Source organism: Hemitrygon akajei, chromosome 1 (assembly GCF_048418815.1).
Source record: "Hemitrygon akajei chromosome 1, sHemAka1.3, whole genome shotgun sequence".
Classification (NCBI taxonomy): domain Eukaryota; kingdom Metazoa; phylum Chordata; class Chondrichthyes; order Myliobatiformes; family Dasyatidae; genus Hemitrygon; species Hemitrygon akajei.
In genome coordinates, this window is record NC_133124.1 from 112,689,302 (window position 1) to 112,716,842 (window position 27,541).

Genomic DNA, 27,541 nt, shown 5'->3' on the forward strand with positions numbered 1-27,541 from the left:
TTGTAAGACACTATTTTGCCTATCAGGAGCTACCTGCTCCCTGCTCTTTCCCGTTGCCTCCCAGAGTATTTTTCCCAAGTATCTTTTTTAGTTCCCTTTTGAATCCGCTTCCCCTGCCCTTATAGGAATATACTTGATATGTTGCTCTCATTAAATCTCGAGATTATCCTGGGATCTAAGTCTACAGCTCCCTCGCAGCGTGTAGATAGAGCGGTGGAGAAGCCACAGAGCATGTTTGACTACATCAGCTGAGAGTTGGCAAGTCATGTTACAGTAGTATAAACCTTTGCTTAGTTCACACTTGAAGTATTGTGTGCATTCCTGTCTACCCCATTACAGGAAGGATGTATTGGCTTTTGAGAGGGTTTAAAAGTGGTTTACCAGGGTGTTTCCTGGATTAGAAGGCATTAGCTACAAGGAGAGGTTGAACAAACTTGGATTCCTTTCTCTGGAGCGGCTGAGGCTGAGGGGAGACCTGAAAGGAGTTTATAAAGTTAAGGGAAGCATGGATAAGATAGACAGTTAGATTATCTTTCCCAGGGTAGAAACACTGAATACTAAAGAGCATAGCTTTAACAATTTAAGGGGGATGTGCTGGCAAGTTTTTTTGTTACACAGAGAGTGGTAGGTGCCTGGAACAGGCTACCAGGGATGATGGTGGAAGCAGAAAGGACAGTGATGTTCAAGAGGCTTTCAGATAGACACATGGATATGCAGGGGATGGAGAGAGATGGATCATGATCAGAGTAAAGCGATCAGCTTAATTTGACATGATGCTCAGCACAGACATTGAGGGCCAAAGGGCCTGTTCTTGTGCTGAACTGTTCTATGTTCTATAATAAAGTATTTTTTCTGCAAAGATAGGTTTATGGCAGTCAAAATGAGAGCCAAATAGAAAGACCAGGACAAATATCAAAGCAATAAAGGGAAGGCTCTCTTCCTGATGAGTTGGCTGTATAAAAAAAATCAAAAGAATAAACTTACATTTAAAAATCTGGATGTTAAAGAAGTCCTGGAAGGAGCAGATTTGTGCATGTCTCGAAAGACTGCGTGCCAAGGAAAGCATAAGGCAGGGGGAAAAAAAAGGGGGAGAACTGCCGTTGCTGGAAAAAAGAATTAGAAATCAGCCATAAACAGAGTCCTTCAGCAGTCAGCCAGCTCCTGTGTTGGAGTGCAGAGAAGTTCCCGTATTGCATGTAGTGAGTCTGCCAGAGCCTCCAGTCTGCCAGCATACCTCCTCGTATAAAGTGGCTCCAGCAACCCTCCCTAACACAAATTGGCCCCAGCACAGGAACAAAGAACACGTTTGCATTATTGTTCTCACACCCAAGCTGATCCAAAGCACTTTAGAGATGATTTACATTTTTATTCTCAAATGTATGTACTGTTGCAGTATGGAAAACAACCCAAATAATGAATGCACAGCAAGCTGCCGTAAACTCCAGTATGACGATGACCAGATAAATTGTGCTGAGATCAGATCTCTGGAAGTAATTCAGGAGACACAGGAGACTGCAATGCTGGAATCTGGAGCAACAAAGTGCCCGAGGGCCTCGACAGGTCAGGCTTCATCTGTGCTGGGAGAGAACCGACAGGGTCTTAACCTGAAATGACGACTGTTCCTCTCCCTCCACAGATGCTGCTCAGCCTGCTCCAGCGGATTGGTTTTTGCTCGGGGAATAACCTCCCTGCTCCTCTCCAACACAGTGCCACGGAGCATTTGAAAGGGCTAACCAGGCCTCATTTTAACTAATCCAAAAGAAAGCAGATCACCTCAGTCCAGCTGTGGAGTTTATTTGGATTTCTGACTCATGCCCCCACAGTAGGACAGCCAGCTTTGCGAATGAAACACAGGAGTGTATTCCACCAAGTCACAACAGAGACAACGTGAACGCCCTTCATTAATCTGCTCGGCAAGAAACCCATGCTGAGGATTTTGAAAATCCTTCAAGGGGTATTTTCTTCCACCTCCTTTGCTATTGAATCTCCAACACTCGTCAGAGTTAATCAGGCTGTTCTGCCAGTTGGAAGATTGATATTTGCTTTGTGTTTACACAAGAAAGCTTAAAGTGTAACCTTACCTGAAAACATTTGCTCTGGCTTTTCACGGATCTTATAGGGAAGAAGAGGGTGGCTGAAGGAAGCACGCTTTGTGGGACGTACTTCACGTTGGGCTACTAGAATTGCTGAGCAGCCAAAAGCGTCTGATTTAAGACAACTGGCGTAAAGAGCCTGAGGAGCGAAGAAGAGATTCTTTATGCAGTGAGTCTCTCTGTGCTGGGATGTGCTGCTTTTAAGAATGGTGAAAGCTGAAACAGGAGTACAGGGAGAAATTTTCACAGAGAAAGCGCAGGGAATGGGATAAATTAGGCAGGTGTACCAAATACCCACGATAGACCGAATGGCCTTGAGCTGCGTCATAAGTCCAGTTAACACAAAAGTCCTCGTTTTGAAGATCAGAATAGAAACCATCGATTATTGGGTCAATGGCACCAGTAACTTCCCTGAGCATTCATCCATACTGAATACTGGTCAGAGATCTACATTACAGGTGATCTGTCTGTGTTTTTAAGATTCAGAACAGGGATCAGGGTTTCTGATGAGACATCAAAAGAGAGACTGAGACTTCTAGACCACCTTTTATAGCCTCAGATGTGCTTCACAGATGTTGAAGTGTAGTCACTGTTTTAAAATAAAAGTCACAGCGTCCAATCTGTACACAATAAGCTCCCTGAGCTGGCTCTGGGCAAATAATTTAATTCTAGTGAGGGTGATTGATTACCCAGGAATATCCTCCAGTGCTCTTCAAATAAAGCAGCAGCATCTCTATTTCCACCAGAACACAGATAGACGACTCATCCAACGGGCACTATGCCAGTGCGTCACCCCCTCGGTACCGCACTGGTGTCTGTTTGAAACTCTGCACTTGAACCCACAGTCTTCTGGCTCCTAGTGATGGCTGATGGAACGCCGTTTCTCAGTCATCTTCAGCAAGTGTTCTAATCTCAGTGGACTTCAGCTGCGCCGGCCCGATATTTCCCCGGCAGGAAATGCGCGCACTGGGTGGATATATTTTGGGGACAGATTATGATAACTATGACATTTGGCCATAGTTATGTGAGTGGGAGGAGAGTGTGCCAGCCTTCCTGCCCCTACACCGTGACGAGAGATGTCTGTTTGCTAAAAGTGGATGGGGTTGAACTAAGGTTGACCAGTCATTACCGAGAATCAATGCCACTTTACAATGGTTGAGACAAATGGAATGGATCATTTACTAGGAAGCTCATGTAGAAGCAGGTGTTGAGAATGTGAGGGAAAAGGAAGGACTTTTGACAGGGGCATGATGGGATTCATGTACTTTACGATCAATCTGACTCTAGTTCTGCCACGGTTACAGCTCCTCCCACCGTCCAGGCCATCGACAAGAGGTGATGTCTCACGAAGGTATCATCCATCATTAAGTACCCCCACCATGCCCTCTTCTCATTACCACCATCAAGCGGTACCTACAAGAGACTGGGCACTCACACCTCAAGGTCCAACAACACTGCCACAGATTCTTGAACTGACCGTAACAGCTCTAATTCCTGAACTAGGTTTCCCTCAACTTGCACTCAAATGTCAATATGTTTATTTTAGCTTAGTTATGTATAATCTATGTTACTTTAAGTTTAGTAATTTAGATTTGCAATGATACTGTGCTGCTGCAAACAACACCATTAACACCCAGTGTAGATTATACCCATGACAATAAACTTCAACTTGAAACATAAGTTTAGTGAACCAAATAAAGGCTTGGTGACAACTTCCTATAATTTCTAGTACGGATTGTAGGGTTAGTGTATAGGATTGCTTTTATATTAATATTTATTGCATATTTTATTCCTATTGCATCATTTTGCTGCATCAGATCTGGAGTAACAATAATTTTGTTCTCCTTTCCTCTCATTTATGACAATAAACTACCTTAAATTTTGAATCTTGAATATAATATAGTGACAGAAATACCACTGTTAAAAAGGCTGAAAGGCTGGGAGTAATTAGGGTGTAAAAGACTGTTCATTACAGAACAGAGTGTGAAGTTTCCCTTCTTTGTTCAAGCCATTGTTCAAACCGCCAACTACAGTCACTTCTATAATTTTCTTTCTCCTAACAATGTCGAGTGTCAAGGATATCTGCCTAAACTAGCCCTCCCAGAGCTCAGCTCAGACTAGTTGGAACAGCTTGTATTCTCTGACCTGCTGGATCAGTCCAGGCACCGTTGTACACAGTTTCCAGATGCCCTCTCTCCCCTCCCAACGTCAGACCCCACTAAGATTACATCGATAAGTGTAATGTAGGACACTGCACAGTAAAATACTGTGGATGTGGAACAGGCATGTTTCTTGCTGGGTAGAATTTCAGAGGCGAAGAAGGACTCCAGTGTTAGCCTCAAGGAACAAGGGCATTAATCAACCTCTCTCCCATTAAAAACAAAAAAAGTGTTGGAAAAAGAAACTCCAGTGGATTTTCTGGAGCTGCGTGTAGGGCTAGCTGGTGTCTGCCTGTAAGCTTATGGGAATCAGAATGGAGAGAGTGGATAATAATATACATTAGAGGGATTGCAAAACAGACTAATATCTACTTCCCTGACCCAATATTCAACTTGGTTTTTTTCAGCAAGACATTGCACTTGTGCTATGGGAATATAGGAACACTGCAATATACAGAATGTGGCTCATACTATATTGTGAGTGACTCCCACTAAGAGTTGCACCATGTAACTAACTTGACTCCAGTGTAAATATTTTTTCAGAACTAATGTTGAACATGCTTGAAGTATTTTCTTGTAATCTATACATAAAATAAACGTTCTGTCTTGGTAAGTTCTTCTAGTTTAGTAAACCACTATGTTAGTTTTGCCTATAGTATTAGCTACTTTTCAGCTGTTCTTAGGACAACACAAGATATTTTAGCACTGGGACATGTTGTCAAAGGTACTGTTATCTTCACCAACTAAGATGAGATGTACGAGTGTGCTGAGAGACTGGGAGCAGTACAAATGAGGTGAGACACTTTCTCTGTGCAACAGAGAAAGACAGCTGACCTATTGAACTTCCAGACAAGTGACTAAATAAAAAGTAGAAACTGGAAAAAGTGGAGTTAGACACGACTGGATACCCAGAGCCAGAGTAAGCAGATCAGTGACAGAGAAGGATGCGGATTTGTGCTGGTTTGACATTCAGGAATAATTTGTCCTGAAGGGCCATTCAGCCCCTCAAATCTGTGCAAATCATTCAATGAGGTCTTTAACTTAACTCTGTTGACTTGGATTCAGCCTATTTTGTTTTCCTTCTGATCCTAATTTCAAAGTACCAAGTAAACTGGTAAATTGGGTAAATTGTCACACGTACTGAAGCACAGTGAAAAATTTTGTTTAGCATGCAATCCATACATTTCATTTCATGATATCAGTACATTGAAATAGTACAAAGGGAATAGCGGACTAACTAATTAAGTATTTTGTATCAGTCTTCACTGTGGAAGGCACTAGCAGTATGGTGGAAGTTCTAGGTATCAGGGGCCATGAAGAATGTGAAGTTATCATTACTAGAGAGAAGATGCTTAGGAAACTGAAAGGTCTGAAGGTAGAAAACTCACCTGGACCAGATGGACTACAGCCCATGATTTTGAAAGGTGGATGAAAAGATTGTGGAGGCAAAGTAATGATCTTTCAATAATCACTAGAGTCTGGAGTGGTTCCAGAAGACTGGAAAATTGCAAATGTCATTCCACTCTTCAAGAAGGGAGAGAGACAGAAGGAAGGAAATGATAGACCAGTCAGTTTGACCTCAGTGGTTGGGAAGATGTTGGAGTCAATTGTTAAGGATGTAGTTTCAGAGTACTTGGCGGTACTTGGAAAGACAAATGTAGGTCCTTTACAGTCAGAAACAGGTGAATTGATCATAGGGAACAAAGACATGGTAGACCAATTGACTAACTACTTTGGTTCTGTCTTCACTAAGGAGGACATAAATAATCTTCCAGAAATAGTAATGGACCGAGGGTCTAGTGAGATGGAGGAACTGAAGGAAATACATGTTAGTAGGGAAGTGGTGTTAGGTGAATTGAAGGGATGAAAGGCAGATAAATCCCCAGGGCCAGATGGTCTGCATCCCAGAGTGCTTAAGGAAGTAGCCCAAGAAATAGTGGATGCATTAGTGATAATTTTTCAAAACTCCTTAGATTCTGGAATAGTTCTTGAGGATTGGAGGGTGGCTAATGTAACCCCACTTTTTAAAAAAGGAGGGAGAGAGAAAACGGGGAATTATAGACCGGTTAGTCTGACATCGGTGGTGGGGAAAATGCTAGAGTCGGTTATCAAAGATGTGATAACAGCACATTTGGAAAGAGGTGAAATCATCGGACAAAGTCAGCATGGATTTGTGAAAGGAAAATCATGTCTGACGAACCTTACAGAATTTTTTGAAGATGTAACTAGTAGAGTGGATAGGGGAGAGCCCAGTGGATGTGGTGTATTTAGATTTTCAAAAGGCTTTTGACAAGGTCCCACACAGGAGATTAGTGTGCAAACTTAAAGCACACGGAATTGGGGGTATGGTATTGATGCGGATAGAGAATTGGTTGGCAGACAGGAAGCAAAGAGTGGGAGGAAACGGGACCTTTTCAGAATGGCAGGCAGTGACTAGTGGGGTACCGCAAGGCTCAGTGCTGGGACCTCAGTTGTTTACAATATATATTCATGATTTAGATGAGGGAATTAAATGCAGCATCTCCAAGTTTGCGGATGACACGAAGCTGGGTGGTGGTGTTAGCTGTGAGGAGGATGCTAAGAGGATGCAGGGTGACTTGGATAGGTTAGGTGAGTGGGCAAATTCATGGCAGATGCAATTTAATGTGGATAAATGTGAGGTTATCCACTTTGGTTGCAAGAACAGGAAAACTGATTATTATCTGAATGGTGGCCGATTAGGAAAAGGGGAGATGCAACGAGAGCTGGGTGTCATTGTACACCAGTCATTGAAGGTGGGCATGCAGGTACAGCAGGCGGTGAAAAAGGCAAATGGTATGTTGGCATTCATAGCAAATGGATTTGAGTACAGGAGCAGGGAGGTTCTACTGTAGTTGTACAAGGCCTTGGTGAGTCTGCACCTAGAATATTGTTTGCAGTTTTGGTCCCCTAATCTAAGGAAAGACATTCTTGCCATAGAGGGAGTACAGAGAAGGTTCACCAGATTGATTCCTGGGATGGCAAGACTTTCATATGAAGAAAGACTGGATCGACTAGGCTTATACTCACTGGAATTTAGAAGATTGAGGGGGGATCTTATTGAAACGTATAAAATTCTAAAGGGATTGGACAGGCTAGATGCAGAAAGATTGTTCCCGATGTTGGGGAAGTCCAGAACGAGGGGTCACAATTTAAGGATAAAGGGGAAGTCTTTTAGGACAAAGGAGATGAGGAAAAACTTCTTCACACAGAGAGTGGTGAATCTGTGGAATTCTCTGCCACAGGAAACAGTTGAGGCCGGTTCATTGGCTATATTTAAGAGGAAGTTAGATATGGCCCTTGTGGCTAAAGAGATCAGAGGGTATGGAGAGAAAGCAGGTACAGGGTTCTGAGTTGGATGATCAGCCATGATCATACTGAATGGTGGTGCAGGTTCAAAGGGCCGAATGGCCTACTCCTGCACCTATTTTCTATGTTTCTAGGCACATGATAAAACAGGCCATAGTCAGCATGGTTTCCGCAAGGGAAAATCCTGCTTGACAGATGTGTTGGAATTCTTTGAAAAACTAATAAACAGGATAGACAATGGAGAATTGGTTGATGTTGTGTACTTGGATTTTCAGAAGGCCTTTGACAAAGTGTCACACAAGAGGCTGCTTAACAAGCTACGAGCCCATGGTATTACAGGAAAGATTCTAGCATTGATAAAGCAGTGGCTGATTGGCAGGAATAAAAGGGCCTTTTCTGTTTTGCTGCCGGTGACTAGTGGTGTTCCATAGGGGCCTGTGTTGGGACCGATTCTTTTTACGTTATATGTCAATGATTTGGATGATGGGATTGATGGCTTTGTTGCAAAGTTTGCAGATGATATGAAGGTAGGTGGAGGAAGTTTTGAGGCAGTAGAGAGGCTACAGAAGGACGAAGGCAGATTAGGAGAATGAGCAAAGAAATGGCAGATAGAATTCAATATCAGGAAGTGGATGGTCATGCACTTTGGTAGAAGAAGTGAAAGAGTTGACTATTTTCTAAGTGGATAGAAAATGTAAAAATCTGAGGTGCAAAGGGACTTGGGAGTCCTTGTGCAGGATTCCCTAAAGGTTAATTTGTAGATTGAGTCTGTGGTGAGGAAGGCAAATGCGATGGTAGCATTCATTTTAAGAGGAATAGAGTATAAAAGGAAGGATGTAATGCTGAGACTTTATAAAGCACTGGTGAGGCCTCACGGAGTATTGTGAGCAGTTTTGGGCCCCTTATCTAAGAAAGGATGTGCTGAAACTGGAAAGGGTTCAAAGGAGGTTCACAAAATTGATTCCAGGATTAAACGGCTTGTCATATGAAGAATGTTTGATGGCTCTGTGCCTGTATTCACTGGAATTCAGAAGAATGAGGGGTGACCTAATTGAAACCTTTCGAATGGTGAAAGGCCTTGATAGAGTGGATGTGGAGAAGATGTTTCCTATGGCGGGAGTGTCTAAAACCAGAGGACACAGCTTCAGAATAGAGGGGCATCTTTTAGAACTGGGATGAGGAGGAAATTCTTTAGCCGTAGAATGGTAAATCTGTGGAATTCTTTGCCACAGGCAGCTATGGAGGCCAAGTCTTTATGTATATTTAAGGCAGAAGTTGATAACTTTTTGCTTGGTCAGAGTATGAAGGGATACGGCAGAGATGGCAGGAGATTTGGGCTGAGAGGAAAAGTCGATCAGCCATGATGAAATGGCAGAGCAGACTCGATGGCCTAATTCTGCTCCTATAGCTTATCATCTTATGATCTATAAAGTAGAATATAGTGTTACAGTTACAGAGAAAGTGCAGAACAGGGAGACAAGAGGGTGTTAAAAGAACAGTGATTATTAAAGTCTGAGAATTTAAATGTGAAGATTCAAGGAAGTGTAAAGGAAAACCAAATAATTGTTACTCCGGATCTGATGCAGCACAACAAAACACAGTAAGATAAAGAACACTATAATTAAAAAAAAGTAATAAGTATAAATATATGAGATAACTTCTATACATAGATTGATTGTATGCACATCAAGTGAGCTAGGCACAGGAGGGTCTGTATATAAGGTGACTGACGGAATGATAGAGGTGGTGGGGGGTGTATGGGGGTTTAATAGGTGGCAGAGTGTACTAGACTTACTGCTTGGGGAAAGTAACTGTTTTTGAGTCTGGTAGTCCTGGCATGGATGCTGTGTAGTCTCCTCCTTGATGGTAGGGGGGCAAACAGTCCATAAAAGCAGGGTGGGTAGAATCCTTCACGATATTGTTGGCCTTTCTCGGGCATTTTTCCTACATACGTTCTTGGCTGGTGCCAGTGATGCATTGGGCAGTTTTAACTAAAACAGTAAAACAATTTCAATAGAAGTAATGAATAAATCTGCAAATGGGCATTTTGTAACGAATTACCTTGCTCCGGTGCCGTCTTGTTGCAATTATTGCCACAGATCCACAGGGCAGACTCAGCCTTACCAGCTGGGTTAAGGTAATTACGGAGGAAGACTAGTTACTGATGCTGTCCGTATTCAATATCTTCTGTGCTCTGGCGATACCTCTGATTATAAACTCATGATTATATCTGAACGCTTTCCAATAGTACTGGAGGCATGGCTTCTTTGCAAGCTGAGACTAATCTATGACAGGCTCGGTCAATCTTGCTGTCATCAGAGGCATAGATTTCTCAGCCTTGGTTACAAGTGAGGAATGATATTGCCAAATGTTACTGAAAGGTTCACGCTACATATCTATAGGGAATAACATACACAGATTTTTATGCCTTCTGGGGGAGTTTACAGACAGGATCGGCTTTTGGAATAAGTGGGCAGAGGCTAATCCAAGAATTTAGGCAGCCCGGGTGCCTATCAAGGGGGTTTGAGTTGCCTCACCTGTGATAACACCGCTGTGCAAACAACTGCCACGTGGTTTGTCCAGAGCCTCTTCAGTTTTCAAACAATCCAACTTGAATATCCTCTTGCAAAATCACCACCGAGTTTTGTCAGAATGAGAGAAGCTATTCCAATCTGCAAGTGGATCAGGAATCAAAGCATACAAACTGAGAACAGTTGGGAGGAGATGAGAAAAGTTTTTCCAAGCAGCGGGTTGTGATCTGGGACGCATTGCCGGTGAAGGCAGTGGAAAAGAATCCAGCAGACTCTTTCAAAAGGTAACTTATCTACTTGAAAAGGAAACGCTTACTGGGCTTTGGGGCAAGGCAGGGGTGGGTGGGGGGGGGGGGGGAAGAGAGATTTGCAGGTTAGCACATTCAAAGAGGCTTGATGGCTAAAGAGCCCCCTGAGTTTTTTTAAATATCTTTTTGACTTACAAGATAGTTAATGCGATGGAAGTTTATTATTACTACATCAATAGGTGAACTTGTTCTGTCACCAGAGAGTCTGAACAGTGTACTTCAGAAATTGTGGATTGAAAAGGAGCAAGAATTCCTAAATCTGGCCACTGCGATTTGGAGATTATTGCTGAAGAGAACTCAGGAAATCTACATCTTTAAATATGAACTGGATGTGACTCTGAAAGGCTACTAAGGCTCAGATTTGTTGACGTCCCTTTTAAGGGTTCCTCATGATCTCCTTGGCTCCCTATCTGCCTTCATTCTGAAATCTTACCCCTCTCTCTTTGTAACCTTCCAAGCGCTCCGCACACTCCCCCTCCCAATCTGACAACCGCATTCCATCCATCACTAAGACTACCTACTTTCATCTCCGTAAAGTCACCGCCTCCAACCCTGTTACAACTTGTGTGCTGCTTAAATCTTCATGAATTTAAAAAAAATCAGTCTTGACAAGCCTGAGATGCTGTATTTCAACCTCTCACCCTACCGCCTGACCGGCCGCACCAAACTTCTAATGTCATGTTGTGAACGGCAACATTTCAGCTCCTCAGAAAGGATTTAAACACACCCACTGATTATCTTAACTGGAGATACAGTTGCACTACCTTCTCCACAGCAAAATATAATAACTTACCTCACGTCCTGACCCCTATATCCTTGCTCAGCTATCACAGATTGACCTCACTGTCCACTGGTCCCATAGACTTGTCACCCTTGTGTTCAGACCATCCTATAGCCTGAATGCTCTCTGCTCTCCTTCTATGAACTGGACCCTGTGGAACCTCCAGTTCTGACTCCGGAATATTCTCGATTTGCCCCACTGGTGGCCATCCCTTCACCTGCTGAGCTCCAAGTTCTGGAAGTTCCCCATGCCGTCCAGTAAGAAGTTTCTCATAACCCATCAAGTATTTGTTTAGGTGCCAGATTTATTTGGGTTGCTGCCTGACAACACTCCTTTGAAAGGTTTTTACTCCATTAGTCACAGAGTCACCCCGCCTGGAAACAGCCCCTTTGGCTCAGCCTGTCCATACTGACCAAGGTGCTCACCAGAGCTGGTTCCAGTTACCTGCGGCTGGCCATATCCCTTTGAAATTTCCCTATCCGTGCACGCTTCTTGCTGCCACCAGTCAAACACATTCTCTCTTGTTGATAGATTCTTGATTAGTCAGGGTATGAAGGGGTACCAGGAGATTGGAGCAATGATCAGCCCTGATGAAATGGTGGGGCAGACTCGCTCTTATGGTCAAATACATTTTGAGTTTTCGATCTTATGGTCTCTTCCTGCGGCAGAAGATACAAAAACCTGAAAGCATGTACCACCAGGTGCAAGGTCGGCTTCTCTCTTGCAGTTGGAAGACTACTGAAGGGACCTCCTGTAGGATGAGATGCTCTCTTGATCTCACCACGTGTTGGCTTGTACCGTACAATTTGCCTGTATTGTGCTTACCTTAAATGTAACACATTCTGTTACTGTGTTTCCTTGATGTGCGGATGAAACTAAATGATCTGTATGGACGGCACGCAAAATAAAGTTTTCCACTGTACCCCAGTACGATGACAATAATAAGTCAACTTATCAATTAACGCCCTTTGAAATGTCGTTATTGTGCCTGCCTCAACTACCGCAGTATTTCCTAAATACAAAGTGTTAGCTTTTACCAGGGGAAGAGGGTCGCTAATTAGCCTGCAAGAGGATTGCTTCAAATAAATATTATTGCGAAGTAACGCGACTTCCCCAGGAGTCTGCCGAGGTTCGCCATGTCATCGAAAACCTTGGCAAACTTTTACAGATGTGTGGTGGAGAGGCTGCGACACGGCCTGGCATGGGAAACCACTGCCGATGAGCGGAAACTCCTACAAAAGGTAGTGGATTCAGCTCGGTACATCACGGGTAAAACCCTCCCAACCACTGGGCACATTTACATGAAATGTTGCAGTAGAAAGCAGCATCCTTCATCAAAGATGCTCCCCACCCAGCTGCTGCTATCAGGTAGAAGGTACATGAGTCTCGGGACTCGCTCCCCCAGGTTCAGGAACAGCTCATACCTTTCACCCATCAGGCTCTTGAACAAAGCCACACTCATTTAAGGGCTCTGTTATAGTGTTATTTCATACTCGTTATTTATCGCTATTTGTTTACATCTGCATTTGCACAGTTTGTAGAAAGAAAAATCTCTGGGTTGTATGAGGTGACATGTATGCACTCTGATAACTTTGGTCCAGGAACGAAGCCTCCCCACACACAACAGGGATAAATCTGCCTTCCTGTTCAGATATTCGGCCGCACCACAATGTTGTATGTGGGCAGAACCCGTCATGATTGCACCAGGCGTGACCACGGGGATGACATTTAGCTCAGGGACCTGGTACTCGCTGTTTAGAAACTCTCCACGTGTCTTTTAAAGGCGCTATCAATCAGGGTTTGGGATGTGATGCTGGGATTCCCCCATTGGTTGGGGCGTACACCTACAGGGTTAGAGGGTGGTGTTGGGAGGTGTCTGGGTTGTGGGCTCGTGTCTCTCTCACTTTCCAAAGGAGGGAGGAGCGAAGAAGAGGAGAGAGAAAGAATGAGAAGGTCTCGTAGTCCCACACACTGAGCGCGGTTCACTTGTGGTCAAGACAGGAAAGATCCTGCCAGTCTTCCCCAAGGTAAGCGTTTTTAATTCCGAATTATATCGGCTAAGGACTCCCCTGCGTTCTCCCTGCGTACGTGCTGTGTGAGGTTCTAACTCGGGGCGTTCACACTTGCTGCAAATGTCCAGGTTCCCGCAGTCAGAAGGGGGACGCATCCTTCTTTAACTGTGAAGAAAGCCCGCGTTGTTTCTACCCGCTGGAGCTGTCCTCTCCAAAGCAACCGGAGCCCGTGAGCTGCTCGGTGGGGGGCGCGCCTGTTCCCGGGAGTGCCGCTGGGTACTTGCCCGGAGAGGGAGAGACAGCCGTTGCCTCGCCATGCAAACCGAAGTTTGATTCCGACTTCTCGCCAAGATTCCCCTATCCAGCCTCGGGTCGTACTATGTGGCTTTGTGTTCGCAGGAAAAGTGCACAAAGCACTTCGTGTCGGGGAAGTTTTCTCAATGAAGTTTTCTTTAAATCGCTTTTGCCCCCCTCCCAACAAAAAATTGAGCTCTCCGTGAGGAGGCATTGAAGTTTTGCCCCTTGGCGGGGGGGGGGGGGGTCCTCATCACACAGTAGCGGGACCCAACTCCGCGGGAAGTATTCCCCCACGCCACCCTACCTTGGAGAGTTCGGCCCTTGGGAATTGGGTTAGCCCGGAGAGGGTTGGTTACCCTGCGGTCAAGGGACGGTAAGTCGTCAAGTTGACTTTATTGTCATGTGCACAGGCACGGTGAATTGAAAACTTGCTTGCAGCAGCGACTCAGGCGTGTAGGTACAGGCAACACAAAACTGTATTTGAATTATACAAGATAGTGAAGCAAAAACGAGTGCCAAAAAAGAGACAAGCTCAAGGTAGTGCACACGATAATCTGCGGTGTTCCATTGCTGAGGTAGGTTTTGGGCTGTAGAGGTTTCAAGGTCTTTCTGGTTATAGCAGAGTCGCTGTTCCTGAATTGGCTGCTCCAAAGTTTTAATCAGAATCAGGCTTACTATCACTGCATATGTCCAGGAATGTGTTGTTTTGTGGCAGCAGTATATAAAAATGACCATAAATCACTAAAATATATATTGAGAGTGTTCATGGGTTGGTTCATTGCCTGTTCAGAAATCTGATGGTGTGGGGGAAGAAGCTGTTCCTAAAACAGTAAGTGTGTGTTTTCGGGCTCCTGTGCTTCCTCTCTGATGGTAGCAATGAGAAGAGGGCATGTCCTGGGTGATGGGGGTCCTTTCTGCATTTTTGAGGCATCGCCTTTTGAAGATGTCCTTGATGGTGGGGAGGCTGTGCCGGTGATGGAGCTGGCTGAGTTTACAACCCTCCGCAGCTTTTCCCCCCAGTTCTGTGCAGTGGCCCCTCCATACCAGCCAGTGATGCAACCAGTTAGAATGCTCTCTTTGGCACATCTCTAGACATTTGCTAGAGTCCTTAGTGACTTATCAAACCTCCTCAATCTCCTCATGAAGTTTAGCCGCTGGTATGTCTTCTTTGTATATGTTGGTCCCAGGATAGGTCTTCGGGGAAAAGGGCATGGCCCGGGTGGTGGGGTTCCTTGATGATGGATGCCATTTTCTTCAGTTGGTGTCTCCTGTAGGTGCTGACAGTGTTGGGGAGGACCACACGATGGATTAGTTTGCATCCATTACTCACGGACTCATTAATTGCTCATTACTCCGGTTCTCTCTGTGACTCTCACTGAAGTGCTCCACTCAGTTTGAGTTGGTAACTGAGGTTTTCTGCGTTTTGGATATGGACTTGGACTGTAGACTTTCCCAGTCTTTTTATATTCTTTTTTTTTGCCTGATCTTTCTCAGTTTTTCTGTGTGGGGGAGGGGGATTTGGGGGGTTGATATTCCTGTTCCATTTTGGTCATTTGTTTGTGTGGGGAGGGGGGATTTTGGGGGTTGATATTCCTGTTCCATTTTGGTCATTTGTTTGTGTGGGGAGGGGGGATTTTGGGGGTTGATATTCCTGTTCCATTTTGTTCATTTGTTTGTGTGGGGAGGGGGGATTTTGGGGGTTGATATTCCTGTTCCATTTTGTTCATTTGTTTGTGTGGGGAGGGGGGATTTTGGGGGTTGATATTCCTGTTCCATTTTGGTCATTTGTTTGTGTGGGGAGGGGGGATTTGGGGGGTTGATATTCCTGTTCCATTTTGGTCATTTGTTTGTGTGGGGAGGGGGGATTTTGGGGGGTTGATATTCCTGTTCCATTTTGGTCATTTGTTTGTGTGGGGAGGGGGGATTTGGGGGGTTGATATTCCTGTTCCATTTTGGTCATTTGTTTGTGTGGGGAGGGGGGATTTTGGGGGTTGATGTTCCTGTTCCATTTTGGTCATTTATTTGTGTGGGGAGGGGGGATTTTGGGGGTTGATGTTCCTGTTCCATTTTGGTCATTTATTTGTGTGGGGAGGGGGGATTTGGGGGGTTGATATTCCTGTTCCATTTTGTTCATTTGTTTGTGTGGGGAGGGGGGATTTTGGGGGTTGATGTTCCTGTTCCATTTTGGTCATTTATTTGTGCGGGGAGGGGGGATTTTGGGGTTGATGTTCCTGTTCCATTTTGGTCATTTATTCGTGCGGGGAGGAGGGATTTTGGGGTTGATGATCCTGTTCCATTTTGGTCATTTATTTGTGCGGGGAGGAGGGATTTTGGGGTTGATATTCCTGTTCCATTTTGGTCATTTATTTGTGCGGGGAGGAGGGATTTTGGGGTTGATGTTCCTGTTCCATTTTGGTCATTTATTCGTGCGGGGAGGAGGGATTTTGGGGTTGATGATCCTGTTCCATTTTGGTCATTTATTTGTGCGGGGAGGAGGGATTTTGGGGTTGATGTTCCTGTTCCATTTTGGTCATTTATTTGTGCGGGGAGGAGGGATTTTGGGGTTGATGATCGTGCTGCTGTTCTTTCTTGGTTTTATGGCTACCTGGAGAAGAAGGCTTTCAGAGTTGTGTACTTTGATAATGAACGAATCTTTGAGCCAATCTACAGACCTCCAAACAAAGTGCAGTGGGACTTTCAGAATTTGTTGTCATGATTGGTAGGGTGGTAGCTTTGTTCTCAGGCTGTGATGTGATATCTTAATATACTTGCAATTTGGAGGCCAAACTATCTAGGACCACGTGGCCCAAAAACTGATCCCAATTTGATCTGAAGAGCAGGCTTACAGAGGTGAGAGAGTCTGTTCCAGATGCTGAAGTACCACTGGTAATTGGTTTATTGTTGATATATTTACCAAAATGCATTGAAAAGCATTCCTTTCTGTGCCATCCAGACAGAGCATTCTGTACGTAAGTACTTTGAGTTAATAAAAAGAAAACAGAATAAAGTGTTACAGAGAGAGTGCAGTGCAGATAGACAAATAAAATGCAAGGGCCATGACAAGTTAGACCGAGAGATCAAGGTTTCATATTTTAGTGCAGTCGGGGTCCATTAACGAGTCTCATAACAGCAGGATCAAAACTGTCCTTGTGCCCGGTGGTTCATGTTCTCAAGCTTTTATATCTTCTGCCCAGTGGGAGGGGGGTAGAAGAAAGAATGACTGGGTAGGAGGGAGGGGCCCTTGGTGGTGCTGGATGTTTTCCCGAGGCAGTGGGACGTGTAGCTGAAGTCAGCTGAGGGGAGGTAGGATTGCATGCCGCACTCTGCAATTACTTGTGGGCTTGGGCAGGCCAGACCAAGCCATTATGGACCTGGATAGGATATATCTGTAAAAACTAGTGAGGGTCATCATGGATGCGCAGAATTTCCTTGGCCTCCTGAGCTGAGTGTGGCATCAAGAGGTCTAACCATCGTGAACTCAATGTGTGTGAGCTGTACCCTCCTGGTTCCTCCACGGCCCTGTGCCACAGTTGGCTGTGAGCGATGTTCAGACTGGACCTTGCCCTCGATCACCCTACTTGCTTTGTTAGAGTCTGACTCGCTCTTCCCAAATGTCTGCTGCTCAGAAGCTTAAATAATTCAAAGCCATTATCCATTTGGAACAGATTTTAAAAGGGGCAAACCATTCGCCTACCTTTCTTGTAATGATTGATGGTGCCATTCATATGAAACCCCTCTTGTTGAACTGCTCTTGGTGTGGAGACAGAGGCACAACAAGAGGTCAGATGCCTACATTTGACCTTTAGTGCCCTTCATACTTCTGTGTTGCTGTGCCTAGATGCAGAGTTATTGTATATGGTGTCTGTATATAAACATACCTGTACATACTCGTGAGCCATCAGCCTTACCTGGCCCACTTCAACTAAAGAAGAAAATTTTTCTACGCTGGTTGGGGTCCTGACTTGTTCAGAGGAAGATGGCTGTGGTTATTGGGAGCCAACGTTTTGAGATCAGAGATGATCAGACATAAGACTGAGACAACCATTGAAACAACTATGACTATTTGAGTGAGTCAGAGACTGGCAGACTTTGCAGCAAGTAACTCCCCTTCCTAACACCTTAAAGCCTTTCCACCATCTACCAAGGTCAGGAGAGTGATGGAATGATCTTTGTTTCCCTGAATGAATGCAGCGACAACACCATCGTAGATAATACAATCTACCACTCCGAATATTCATTCTGCCCGTCACTGGAGCACCAAGTCTGCAGTCTGTGCCATTTTCCAGACTTGCCTGGGCTTCCTGGCAGCACTTTCCATGAGCTCTACTACCAAGAAAGTAAAGTGACCAGGCTAGTGAATACATCACTGACTCAATGTTGTCCTGCCTTGGAAATACTTCACTGTTCCGTCATTTAAATCAAAGTCCTGAAACACTCTCCCCAACATTGTCATGTGAGGACCTCCCCACAAGGGTAGCAGAGATTTAAAAAAAAAATGGTTCAACACCACTATCATTATTTCAGGGGTATTTAGAGATGGCTGATAAATACTGATTAGACACTACATTCTAAGGCAGAGGTGAGAAGCAAACTGAGCCTGGAATAAGATTACATTAGGTGAAGCATACAGATGAAGATTACTTAATTCAAAGTTCTGACCCAGATGGCTAGTGCACCTGCCCTTGGCATAAGGGAAGGGAAATCAATGAACATCAACATCTGTTAAATGCAAGAATCCTGATGCCAGTCTTTGCCGTAAGGATATTCAGTCGGTCTGAACCCTTAGTGCCTAGGTGGCACATGGGGCCTTGTAAGAACATTCACAAGGTAAAATACAGGAGTTGGACCCATGACAGATTTAGAAGAGCGTAGCTGCTCGGTGAGTTTGTAGGAAGCTGATTCGATATTCTGAACCTTTGACTAGCCTGGTGAAAGAAACAAAGGTCGGATTTCATATTTCTATTGACAATTTACTTGTTTTTGAGAGAATACATAAAGGTCATCAGACTTCTCTGCTGTTTCATTATTTTTTCCAGAGGGAGGAATTTATTTTGATGCGAATGGGGAACAGGAAATTTCTAAAGGCAGCTGGTGACGAGAGGAGGGTATGTCCCAGGCGGTGAAATTCCTTAATGCTGCCTTCTCGAGGCAGCAGCTCTTGAAGCTTTCCTTGATGGTCAGAAGGTCTGTGCCATGTTGGAGCTGGCTGTGTCTGCAGCCTCTTGCAGCTCTGTGCGCTGGAGGTTGTGATGCAACCTGCTGGGATGCTCTCCACTGTACAGCTATAGAAATTGGCAAGAATCTTTGGTGATGTAGCTAATCTCCAAAGACGTCCTCAAAATGCAGTACAGCCTCTGGTGTGCCTCCTTTGTGATTGCACTGATGTGTTGGGCCCAGGATAGTTCCTCTGAGATGCTGAGACCCTTGAACTTGAAGCTTCTTAACTTTTCCTCTGCTGACCCCTCAGTGAATGTTGTCCTGACCTCCTCCTTCCTGAGGCCCACAATCAATCCTTCGGTCTTGCTGACACTCAGTGCGAGGTTATAGTTGCAGCACCATTCAACCGTGTGGATCTACGTCAGTCCTATACGCCACCTCATTGTATAGAAAGTTTCTTAACAAAGGAGTGCAACAGTTAGAGACACTGCTTCACAGTGCTGAAGGCCTGGGTCCCACCCTGAGCCCTGGCGTTGTCTGTGTGTAGTTTTCACATTCTCCCTTCGATTGTGTGAGATTCATCTGGCCATTGGTTTCCATCCAGCTTAATCAGCTGCTGTAAATTACCCCTTATTGTAGGTAAATGGCTAAATCAAAGTTAAAGGGCTATGATTGACATGTGAGAGAGAATATGCTACAAGGCTGCAGGGAATAAGGGGAGGAGTGTAACTGGTGGGATTGTTTAGTTAGGAGCTGGGGTCTTCTGTGTGCTAATAAGAACCCATCCTCTGTTTAAGAATCTTGCCTCGTTCACCCAGTGTGTGAAGATGCAGAGGTAGTTCGTCACTTGAGCGAAAGGTAGACTGTCCTATTCCACATCTATTTCTAAGGCCTCTCAAGTCTGATGAGAAGCAAAAGTTTTCAAATATACCAGGCAACAGTGGCTAGCAGAGCAGCAAGCTACCAACCTGTTTACTGGTTACAGACACTGAAGGGAACAGTATCAGAATTCTAGAGGAAAAATGCAGGATTTGGGATTTTGGCAGCTGAAGGTATAGCTGCAAAAGGTGGAATGATTAAGCTACAAGATGCACAGTGCAGAACTTGAAGAAGAGAAGTATCTCAGTGTTTAGATGTGGAGGAGGGCAGAGGGAGAGAGAAGGTAAAACCTGAGAGAGATTTGAATCTTTTAATGTGCAACTTGACTGTGTGATGCAGGTTGTAGCAAAAAGTGCCGTTCCCTTCCAGCTCCAGTGATCTAGGGTCAAACCAGACCTCTGCCCCTCTCAGTGTGGAGTTTGCATGTTTTCTCTGTGACCATTTGGGTTTCCTCCCATGTCCCAAAGATGAACTGCCAAGTTAAGTGTACACTGTAAAGTTGGTAGCTAGGGAGGTGGGGGTTGGTGGTAGAGTTGATGGGCAGATGTGAGAGAGAGTGGACCACAGTGACCAATAGGAATGCTTTGAAAACCAGCATAAACTTGATGGACTGAATGGCCTTCTACTATGTTGTAGACAAGTATTTAAATACATTGTGTTAAATATTATGAATATATGCAAGTAAATGGAAAAAATATTGGTGAACATTGGTAGTTTAAAGTGCGAATGGGCCACTTTTGATGATGAAGTCTTGATGAAGGGTCTCTGCCTGAAACATCGACTATTTACTCTTTCCCATAGATGCTGCCTGGCCTGCTGAGTTCCTCCAGCGTTTTGTGTGTGTTGCTTGGATTTCCAGCATCTGCTGATTTTTTTGACCATAACGTTGACTATACTTTTTTCCATAGATGCTGCCTGGCCTGCTGAGTTCCTCCAGCATGTTGTGTGTGTTGCTTGGATTTCCAGCATCTGCTGATTTTTCTGACCATAACGTTGACTATACTTTTTTCCATAGATGCTGCATGGCCTGCTGAGTTCCTCCAGCGTTTTGTGTGCTCTGTCAATTTTCTCTTGCTCATCACTGTTGATGATGTTTCTCTCAGTGCCTGTAACCAGTAAGCAGTTTGGTAGATTGACTATCTGATAACCACTATTGCATATTGTATTTGTAAACCTTTGCTGCTGATATCTGACTTCTGAGGCCTTAGAAATAAGCACAGAATAAATCAGTCTAGTTTTCACACAGCTGCTGAATCACCCGTCCATCTTCACAGGGTGAGGAAGGCAGGATGTTGAGGTGGATGGTGGGTTAGCCATAGTATGGCTATTTTTGTGTTGCCTAGTGGCTAGTTGATCAGGATGAAGTCACACCCATTTAGAATGGAGATGAGGAGGAATTTCTTTAGCCAGAGACTGGTGAATCTGTGGAATTCGTTGCCACAGGCGACTCTGGAGGCCAAATCATTGGGTATATTTTAGGCAGAGGTTGATAGATTCTTGATTGGTCAGAGCATGAAGGGATACAGGGAGAAGGCAGGAGATTGGGGCTGAGAGGGAAATGGATGAACTGTGATGAAATGATGGAGCAGACTCAAAGTTAATGGCCTAATCCTGCTCCCATATCTTTTAGTCTTATAAATTAAGCAAAGTCCTTCTTGTCTATGGCATTGTGTGCATTTACCATACTGTATATACAGAGATCTCTTTCGTAGAATGATGCTCCCATGGATACCATGGGCTTGTAATAATTGAGGTGTAGAGTTAAGCTGAACCACTGTCCATTGCTAGCTCTCCGTAGAGTAAACCATTTATTCCACACAGTTGTCATGGATTAGTGAGCTATGAGTTCAACTCTCACTAGGGGAATTTAAAGCCTAATAATTTTAAGCAAAAAATGGGTATAATGGAGTTATTGAGAAAATAATAATCTTCTGAGAAAGAAACATGCTGTCCATACAAGATTTGGTTGGGATGTGACTCCAAAGTGAGAGAAATGTAGCTGACTCATAGTCACCCTCTGAAATGGTCCAGTTGAAGGGCAGATAAAAATGAGCAATAAATACTAGGCACCCACAGCCTGGCTACAAATAACTTCTCTTCCCATCTAATGTTAACTTTGTTTACTTCCAAAACACATGAGCAACCGGCACCAATTCTGGGCTTCAAGGGTTGGTTCAATTCAGGGTGTTTATCAGTGTCCAACAAAATCAGGTATTTTCTATTATTGGAAAGATTAGGGAGATTCTTCCACTTTAGCTCTTCCTAAAGTATGGGTTAAGTCATAATAATTATGGATTAGTTCAGTTTTTGGCTTTTTCTTTTATAAAAGATTTTTTTTGTTACTTTAAACGGGGGGTGGGGGCAAGTTCTACATATAGTCATATAACATAGAAACAGAATCTTTGGCCCATCTGGTCCATGCCAACTAAGACAACATCTAAGCTAGTCCCAGTTGCCCATGTTTGACCATATACCTCTAAACTTTTCCTATCCATGTACCTGTCCAAGTTCCTTTTGAATGTTGTTAATGTACCTACCTGAAGATGCACCTCCATAATCCCCAAACATTATAGTAACTGGGACTACTGAAGACATCTGTAACATTGCGACTGAGAGAGGATGCTTGTATTTTAGGGAAGCTTGCTGGATGTGGCATTGGTAGGCATTGCTCTTGTCTCCGGGTTTGCAAGTTATGGGATCAAGTCACTCTCCACAGACATGAATGTAGAAATCTAGGCTGATGCTTTGAGGCTGTAGTGGGTCAGAGCTGCATTGTGACTGAGATGTTAAATTGAGACTCATCTTGGTTGTCTGTATCTCTGAATACAATTCATGTTTGTGGGAGCTTTCCGTGTGTAGATTAGTTGTCACGTTCCCCATGTTGTGACAGTGCCCACATCTAAACATTTCACTCGGGATGTCCTGAAGCTGTGAATAAGAAAATAAGTTTATTTTTACCTTAATGGAGGGGAGGAGTTTTTTGGTGTAATATCTTGACTCTCCCTGCATGGCCTCTTGCCTACCCCTTCCCGAAACCTACCTTCATCCCAACGATCCTTCATCATCGCTGCTTCCCCTTCATAGTGCCGGCTGCTCACGCGTCTCGGGTATCTCTTACACCTCCCTCGATAGTCAGGCCATCAAGTGCCAACACCCTAAGTTTTGGAATCCTCTTCTTACATCTCTCTCTCTCCTTCAAAGTTTTTTTGATTGTCCACCAGTCTTAATTTTGTAAGTGACTTGGTATCAAGAGTTTTCCTGATCAAATGTACATTTTGGGAAATATTGTTGGCTTTTGTAAAGTACGTGGGGTTATACAAAATCTATATAAATCTAAAGTGTTGCTTCATTAGAACGTCTATCTAAATATTCACCAAACTCCTGATCACAACTGGGAATTACTCCCTGTCCTGACGAAAGGTCTCGGCCCGAAATGTCGACAACGCTTCTCCCTATAGATGCTGCCTGGCCTGCTGTGTTCCACCAGCATTTTGTGTGTGTTGTTGTGGGAATTACTCCAATGCTTTGGGAAAACCAAACTCCTTTGAATGAAAATCTTCAATTCATTAAGTAAAAGTTGGATTCAAATTCTGCGATTGAAAAATCCATCTAGAGCTCCTAATGCCCTTGGATAATAGTGCATTTGTTTTGTTTTGGTAATCTTTACAAATATTATAAATGTTAAAGCCAGTGTTTCTTTCTATAGGAATGTACAGTAATGAGAAAAGCTGCTATTTTGTTGATTTTTGTTTTGCAGGATTCCTGAGTAAGCGTAGCCACCGACAAGACCTAAGAATGCAGGTCTTTGGACATGGTGTGGGGACGTGGTTTCTCCTGGGCTTTGTAGCTTTGACATTAAACTTCATTAGCAAGGCACAGGGTCAAGGTAATTTCTGTCATGATAGCACAAACCAATGACAAATCCTTCTGATGTGCAGATGTGGGTACATCATTTGTTATGAGTTTCAGTGATTCTGCTTTATGTTGTAAATGTTATGTTTTATGTCCCTGCTAAAGATATTCATTTTTTTTTAAACTAAATAGACAATGCAAAATAATTGTTGCACCAAAATAGTCGGTGTTAACAACGGAAGTTAGTTATTGGCTTTCTTGGACTATGTACCACACTGTTGGATATACCCTCATTGCCTCATTGATATGATGAAGTGAATGGAATTTTATTTTCCCGGCAGTACAAACATAACAAAAAGCATCATTTTCATTGATGACTTCATAACGATGATTTCATCAGACAAAATTAAATAATAAAAATCTTTAAAACAGACCGAAAGGGTGTAGGCTGAAGCTACAGCTTATTACGTCTACCGCTCTTACTGATACAAAAACATGTTTGGCATCAATCATCCCATCAAAACAAAAAATTTCTTTTAACACAAAATCCAATTCCAAGTATCATTTATTTACATTACTCCCATTCACTTTAAATCATGTATTTTATATTTGTTCATTAAATTATTTTTAAGTAATTTTTTAAACTTGTTAAGTGTGGTGTATGTTTTTAAATTCTCACTACAACTGTTTCATAGATTCACCCCTCTGACTGAAATACAATGATTTTTTACATTTGTTCTTATCCTTTGTTTTTGAAATATACATGTTCCTTTCAAATCATGTTGACTTTCTCTCATTTTAAACAACCTTTAGATACTTTGTGGTAACTGTCCATTTTTTACTTTATACATAATTTGTATTATTTTAAAATCTACGAAATCTCCGAATTTTTAAAGTGTTTAGTTGAATAAATAGTGGATTGGTTGGCTCATTATAACTAGTCATAGAACCATAGAACATTACATTACAGCACAGAAACAGGCCCTTCGGCCCTTCTTGGCTGTGCCGAACCATTTTTCTGCCTAGTCCCACTGACCTGCACCTGGGCCATATCCCTCCATACACCTCTCATCCATGTTCCTGTCCAAGTTTTTCTTAAATGTCAAAAGTGAGCCCGCATTTACCACTTCATCTGGCAGCTCATTCCAAACTCCCACCACTCTTTGCGTGAAGAAGCCCCCCCTAATGTTCCCTTTAAACTTTTCCCCCTTAACCCATGACCTCTGGTTTTTTTCTTGCTTGTCCTCAGTGGAAAAAGCCTGCTTGCATTCACTCTATCTATACCCATCATAATTTTATATACCTCTATCAAATCACCCCTCATTCTCCTACACTCCAGGGAATAAAGTCCTAACCTATTCAACCTTTCTCTGTAACTCAGTTTCTCAAGTCCCGGCAACATCCTTGTAAACCTTCTGTGCACTCTTTCAACCTTATTAATATGCTTCCTGTAATTCGGTGACCAAAACTGCACACAATACTCCAAATTTGGCCTTATACAACCTCACCATTACATTCCAACTCTTATACTCAGTACTTTGATTTATAAAGGCCAATGTACCAAGAGCTTTCTTTACAACCCTATCTACCTGTGACGCCACTTTTAGTCAATTTTGTATCTGTATTCCCAGATCCCTCTGTTCTACTGCACTCCTCAGTGCCCTACCATTTACCTTGTGTGTTCTACCTTGGTTTGTTCTTCCAAAGTGCAATACCTCACACTTTCTTATAAAAGAACATAGTCTTATTTACAATTTGTATGGCTTTCTTTTGGAGTAGAGAAATTGAGTTTGTATTTGTTTTGTATGTATTTCCCCATACCTCTACACAGTAAGTCATGTATTGGATTATATGTGAACAGTATAATGTATACAAAGATTCCTGATTTAAGAAATCTTGTGCTTTGTATAATATTGCAATAGATTTTGACATTTTTACTTTGGCATAATTTATATGTGATTTCCAGCTTAATTTATTATTCATTATCACTCCTAAAAAATTTTGTTTCAGATACCTTATCAATTTCAACATCGTTTATTCTAAGTATACTGTATGAGTTTGGTACACGGGTTCAAATATTATGAATTTAGTTTTAGTTAGTTTCATTCTAATCCTACATTCTTCCTGTGGAGCTACACAAGGCATGTATCTGATTATCTCTGTAACATTGTGTTTTCATTCTGTCTTTAACCACAGCAGTTAATGTTATTTTGACATTAAAGGAGTGTAAACTACCTCTCCCTGTCAAATTTTCTCACAACAGATATATTCAGAGCACACAATCTGATTTGTCTCCTACCTGACCATCTGTCAGCGCTCAATAAAACTTTGGCTCTGTTTACACTTCGAACTGTGGGTTCAGGCTGAACTGATTTGTCTTTGTCTCAGCCTTATTTGTAACACGTGTCTGGAACCAGTGTCTGAACTAACTGGAACGAAAGGCTCAGTGGGTGAAGTTTAGGCTAAATGTTGAGTAGCCCCTTGATCAGTAGGGGACATTGTAACAAGAATGTCAGACAAACGCAGTACCAAAGGAACATTACTGAATTGTTCTTGTCTGAAAAAGTTAGGAATGACCAATTAATGTCTATTTTTCTGCTGTAAATTTTCAACGAGATGAAAATAGGACACACTTTGGTCAATGCCATGGTGTAATAAATAATTCCCTGCTGAAGTTCTCTGGTATGTACCTTCTAAACCTGTACCTGTACTGCCCAGCAGGACAAGGAGTACCTGGAACACCATTCCTGCAGGTTCCTCTAACAGTTGAATTGACTCTCGAAAGAGAAATATTTAACTGTCCTCGTATTATTGCTGGTGAAAGAGATTGGAGATCTTTCCCCAACAGCATTGTGGGGGCACTGCCACTAGACAGTCTGCAGTGATTTAAGGTAATAACCCACCCACCACTTTAGAGGGGCAAGAGGGATGGGCAGTCAGTGCTGACCTTGTCACTCCCATTTCATGAACGCATATTTGTGTGGTCGCTTGGGATCTATTTAGCAAGCTTTAGATTTGGGGAGGAGGGGTACAGGAAGGATGTTACTTTGAAAAACAGCACCCCACTGGCTTGTAATCCATTTAATTTTGATCTAAATTAATTTCTCACAGTTCAGTGGGAGGCGGGTGCTTTATTGGAGTGAATAGTAACTTGAGATGGGGCTCGCTCATTCTCTCAAAGGCACCATTCTAGTGTGGGACTGGATGCCAGTCTTTGGAGGGTCACAGGAGATTGAAATTGATGCTGCCACATCAGTGACCCTTTACTCCTTTCCAGCAAGCACGTAGTTAAACTCTTCATAATTTAAAGTGTAAATGAGCTCATAGCCAGTGGAGAGTAAAAGTTTATTGTTTTAGATAATAACCATCGAATTATCTAACAGAGGAGAAGGCTATTTGGTGCAATGCCGATATACTAGCCCTTTGGAAGAACGATCCAGTTACTCTTATTGTCCTGTGAGTTGCTTGTAATGGGTAGATGTTGGGTTCACTTTGGGAATGCCAGCCCAGAAATTCAACGGACATAAGACCATAAGACATAGGAGCAGAATTAGGCCATTCAGCCCATTGAGTCTGCTCCGCCATTCCATCATGGCTGATCCTGGATCCCACTCAACCCCATAACCTTTGATGCCCTGACCAATCAGGAATCCATCAACTTCTGCCTTAAATATACACACAGACTTGGCTTCCACTGCAGTCTGTGGCAGAGCATTCCACAGATTTACTACACTCTGGCTAAAAAAAATAATTCTTCCTTACCTCTGTTCTAAAAGGCCACCCCACAATTTTGAAGCATTGCCCTCTAGTTCTGGATACCCCCACCATAGGAAACACCTCTCCACATCCATCCTATCTAGTCCTTTCAATATTCGGTAGGTTTCAATGAGGTCCCCACGCATTCTTCCAAATTCCAGTGAGTTCAGGCCCAGAGCTGCCAAATGCTCCTCATATGTTAACCCCTTCATTCCCAGAATCATCCTCGTGAACCTCCTCCGGACTCTCTCCAATGACCACACATCCTTTCTGAGATATGGATCTGGACAAGTAACTGTGCTGAAAAGTACAGAGACCACAATGAATCCGGAACACTCTAGTGTTCCGTGTACTCTCGACAACTTCACCTGATTAAAGGTCACTTGGTT

The 27,541-nt window shown here is 43.3% G+C and overlaps 1 protein-coding gene across 4 annotated transcripts in view; it reads left to right on the top strand.

The window, feature by feature from the left end:
• The first annotated feature begins 13,096 nt into the window (after nt 1-13,096).
• The window catches only part of col14a1a (collagen, type XIV, alpha 1a), a 219,484-nt gene continuing 205,039 nt past the window's right edge, over nt 13,097-27,541 (top strand). For all 4 annotated transcript variants that reach the window (XM_073050216.1, XM_073050223.1, XM_073050227.1 and 1 more), the window contains exons 1-2: nt 13,097-13,226; nt 23,302-23,430. In XM_073050216.1, the coding sequence (XP_072906317.1) occupies nt 23,340-23,430 (91 nt within the window). In that variant the 5' untranslated portion in view covers nt 13,097-13,226; nt 23,302-23,339. The remainder of the gene's footprint in view (nt 13,227-23,301; nt 23,431-27,541) is intronic.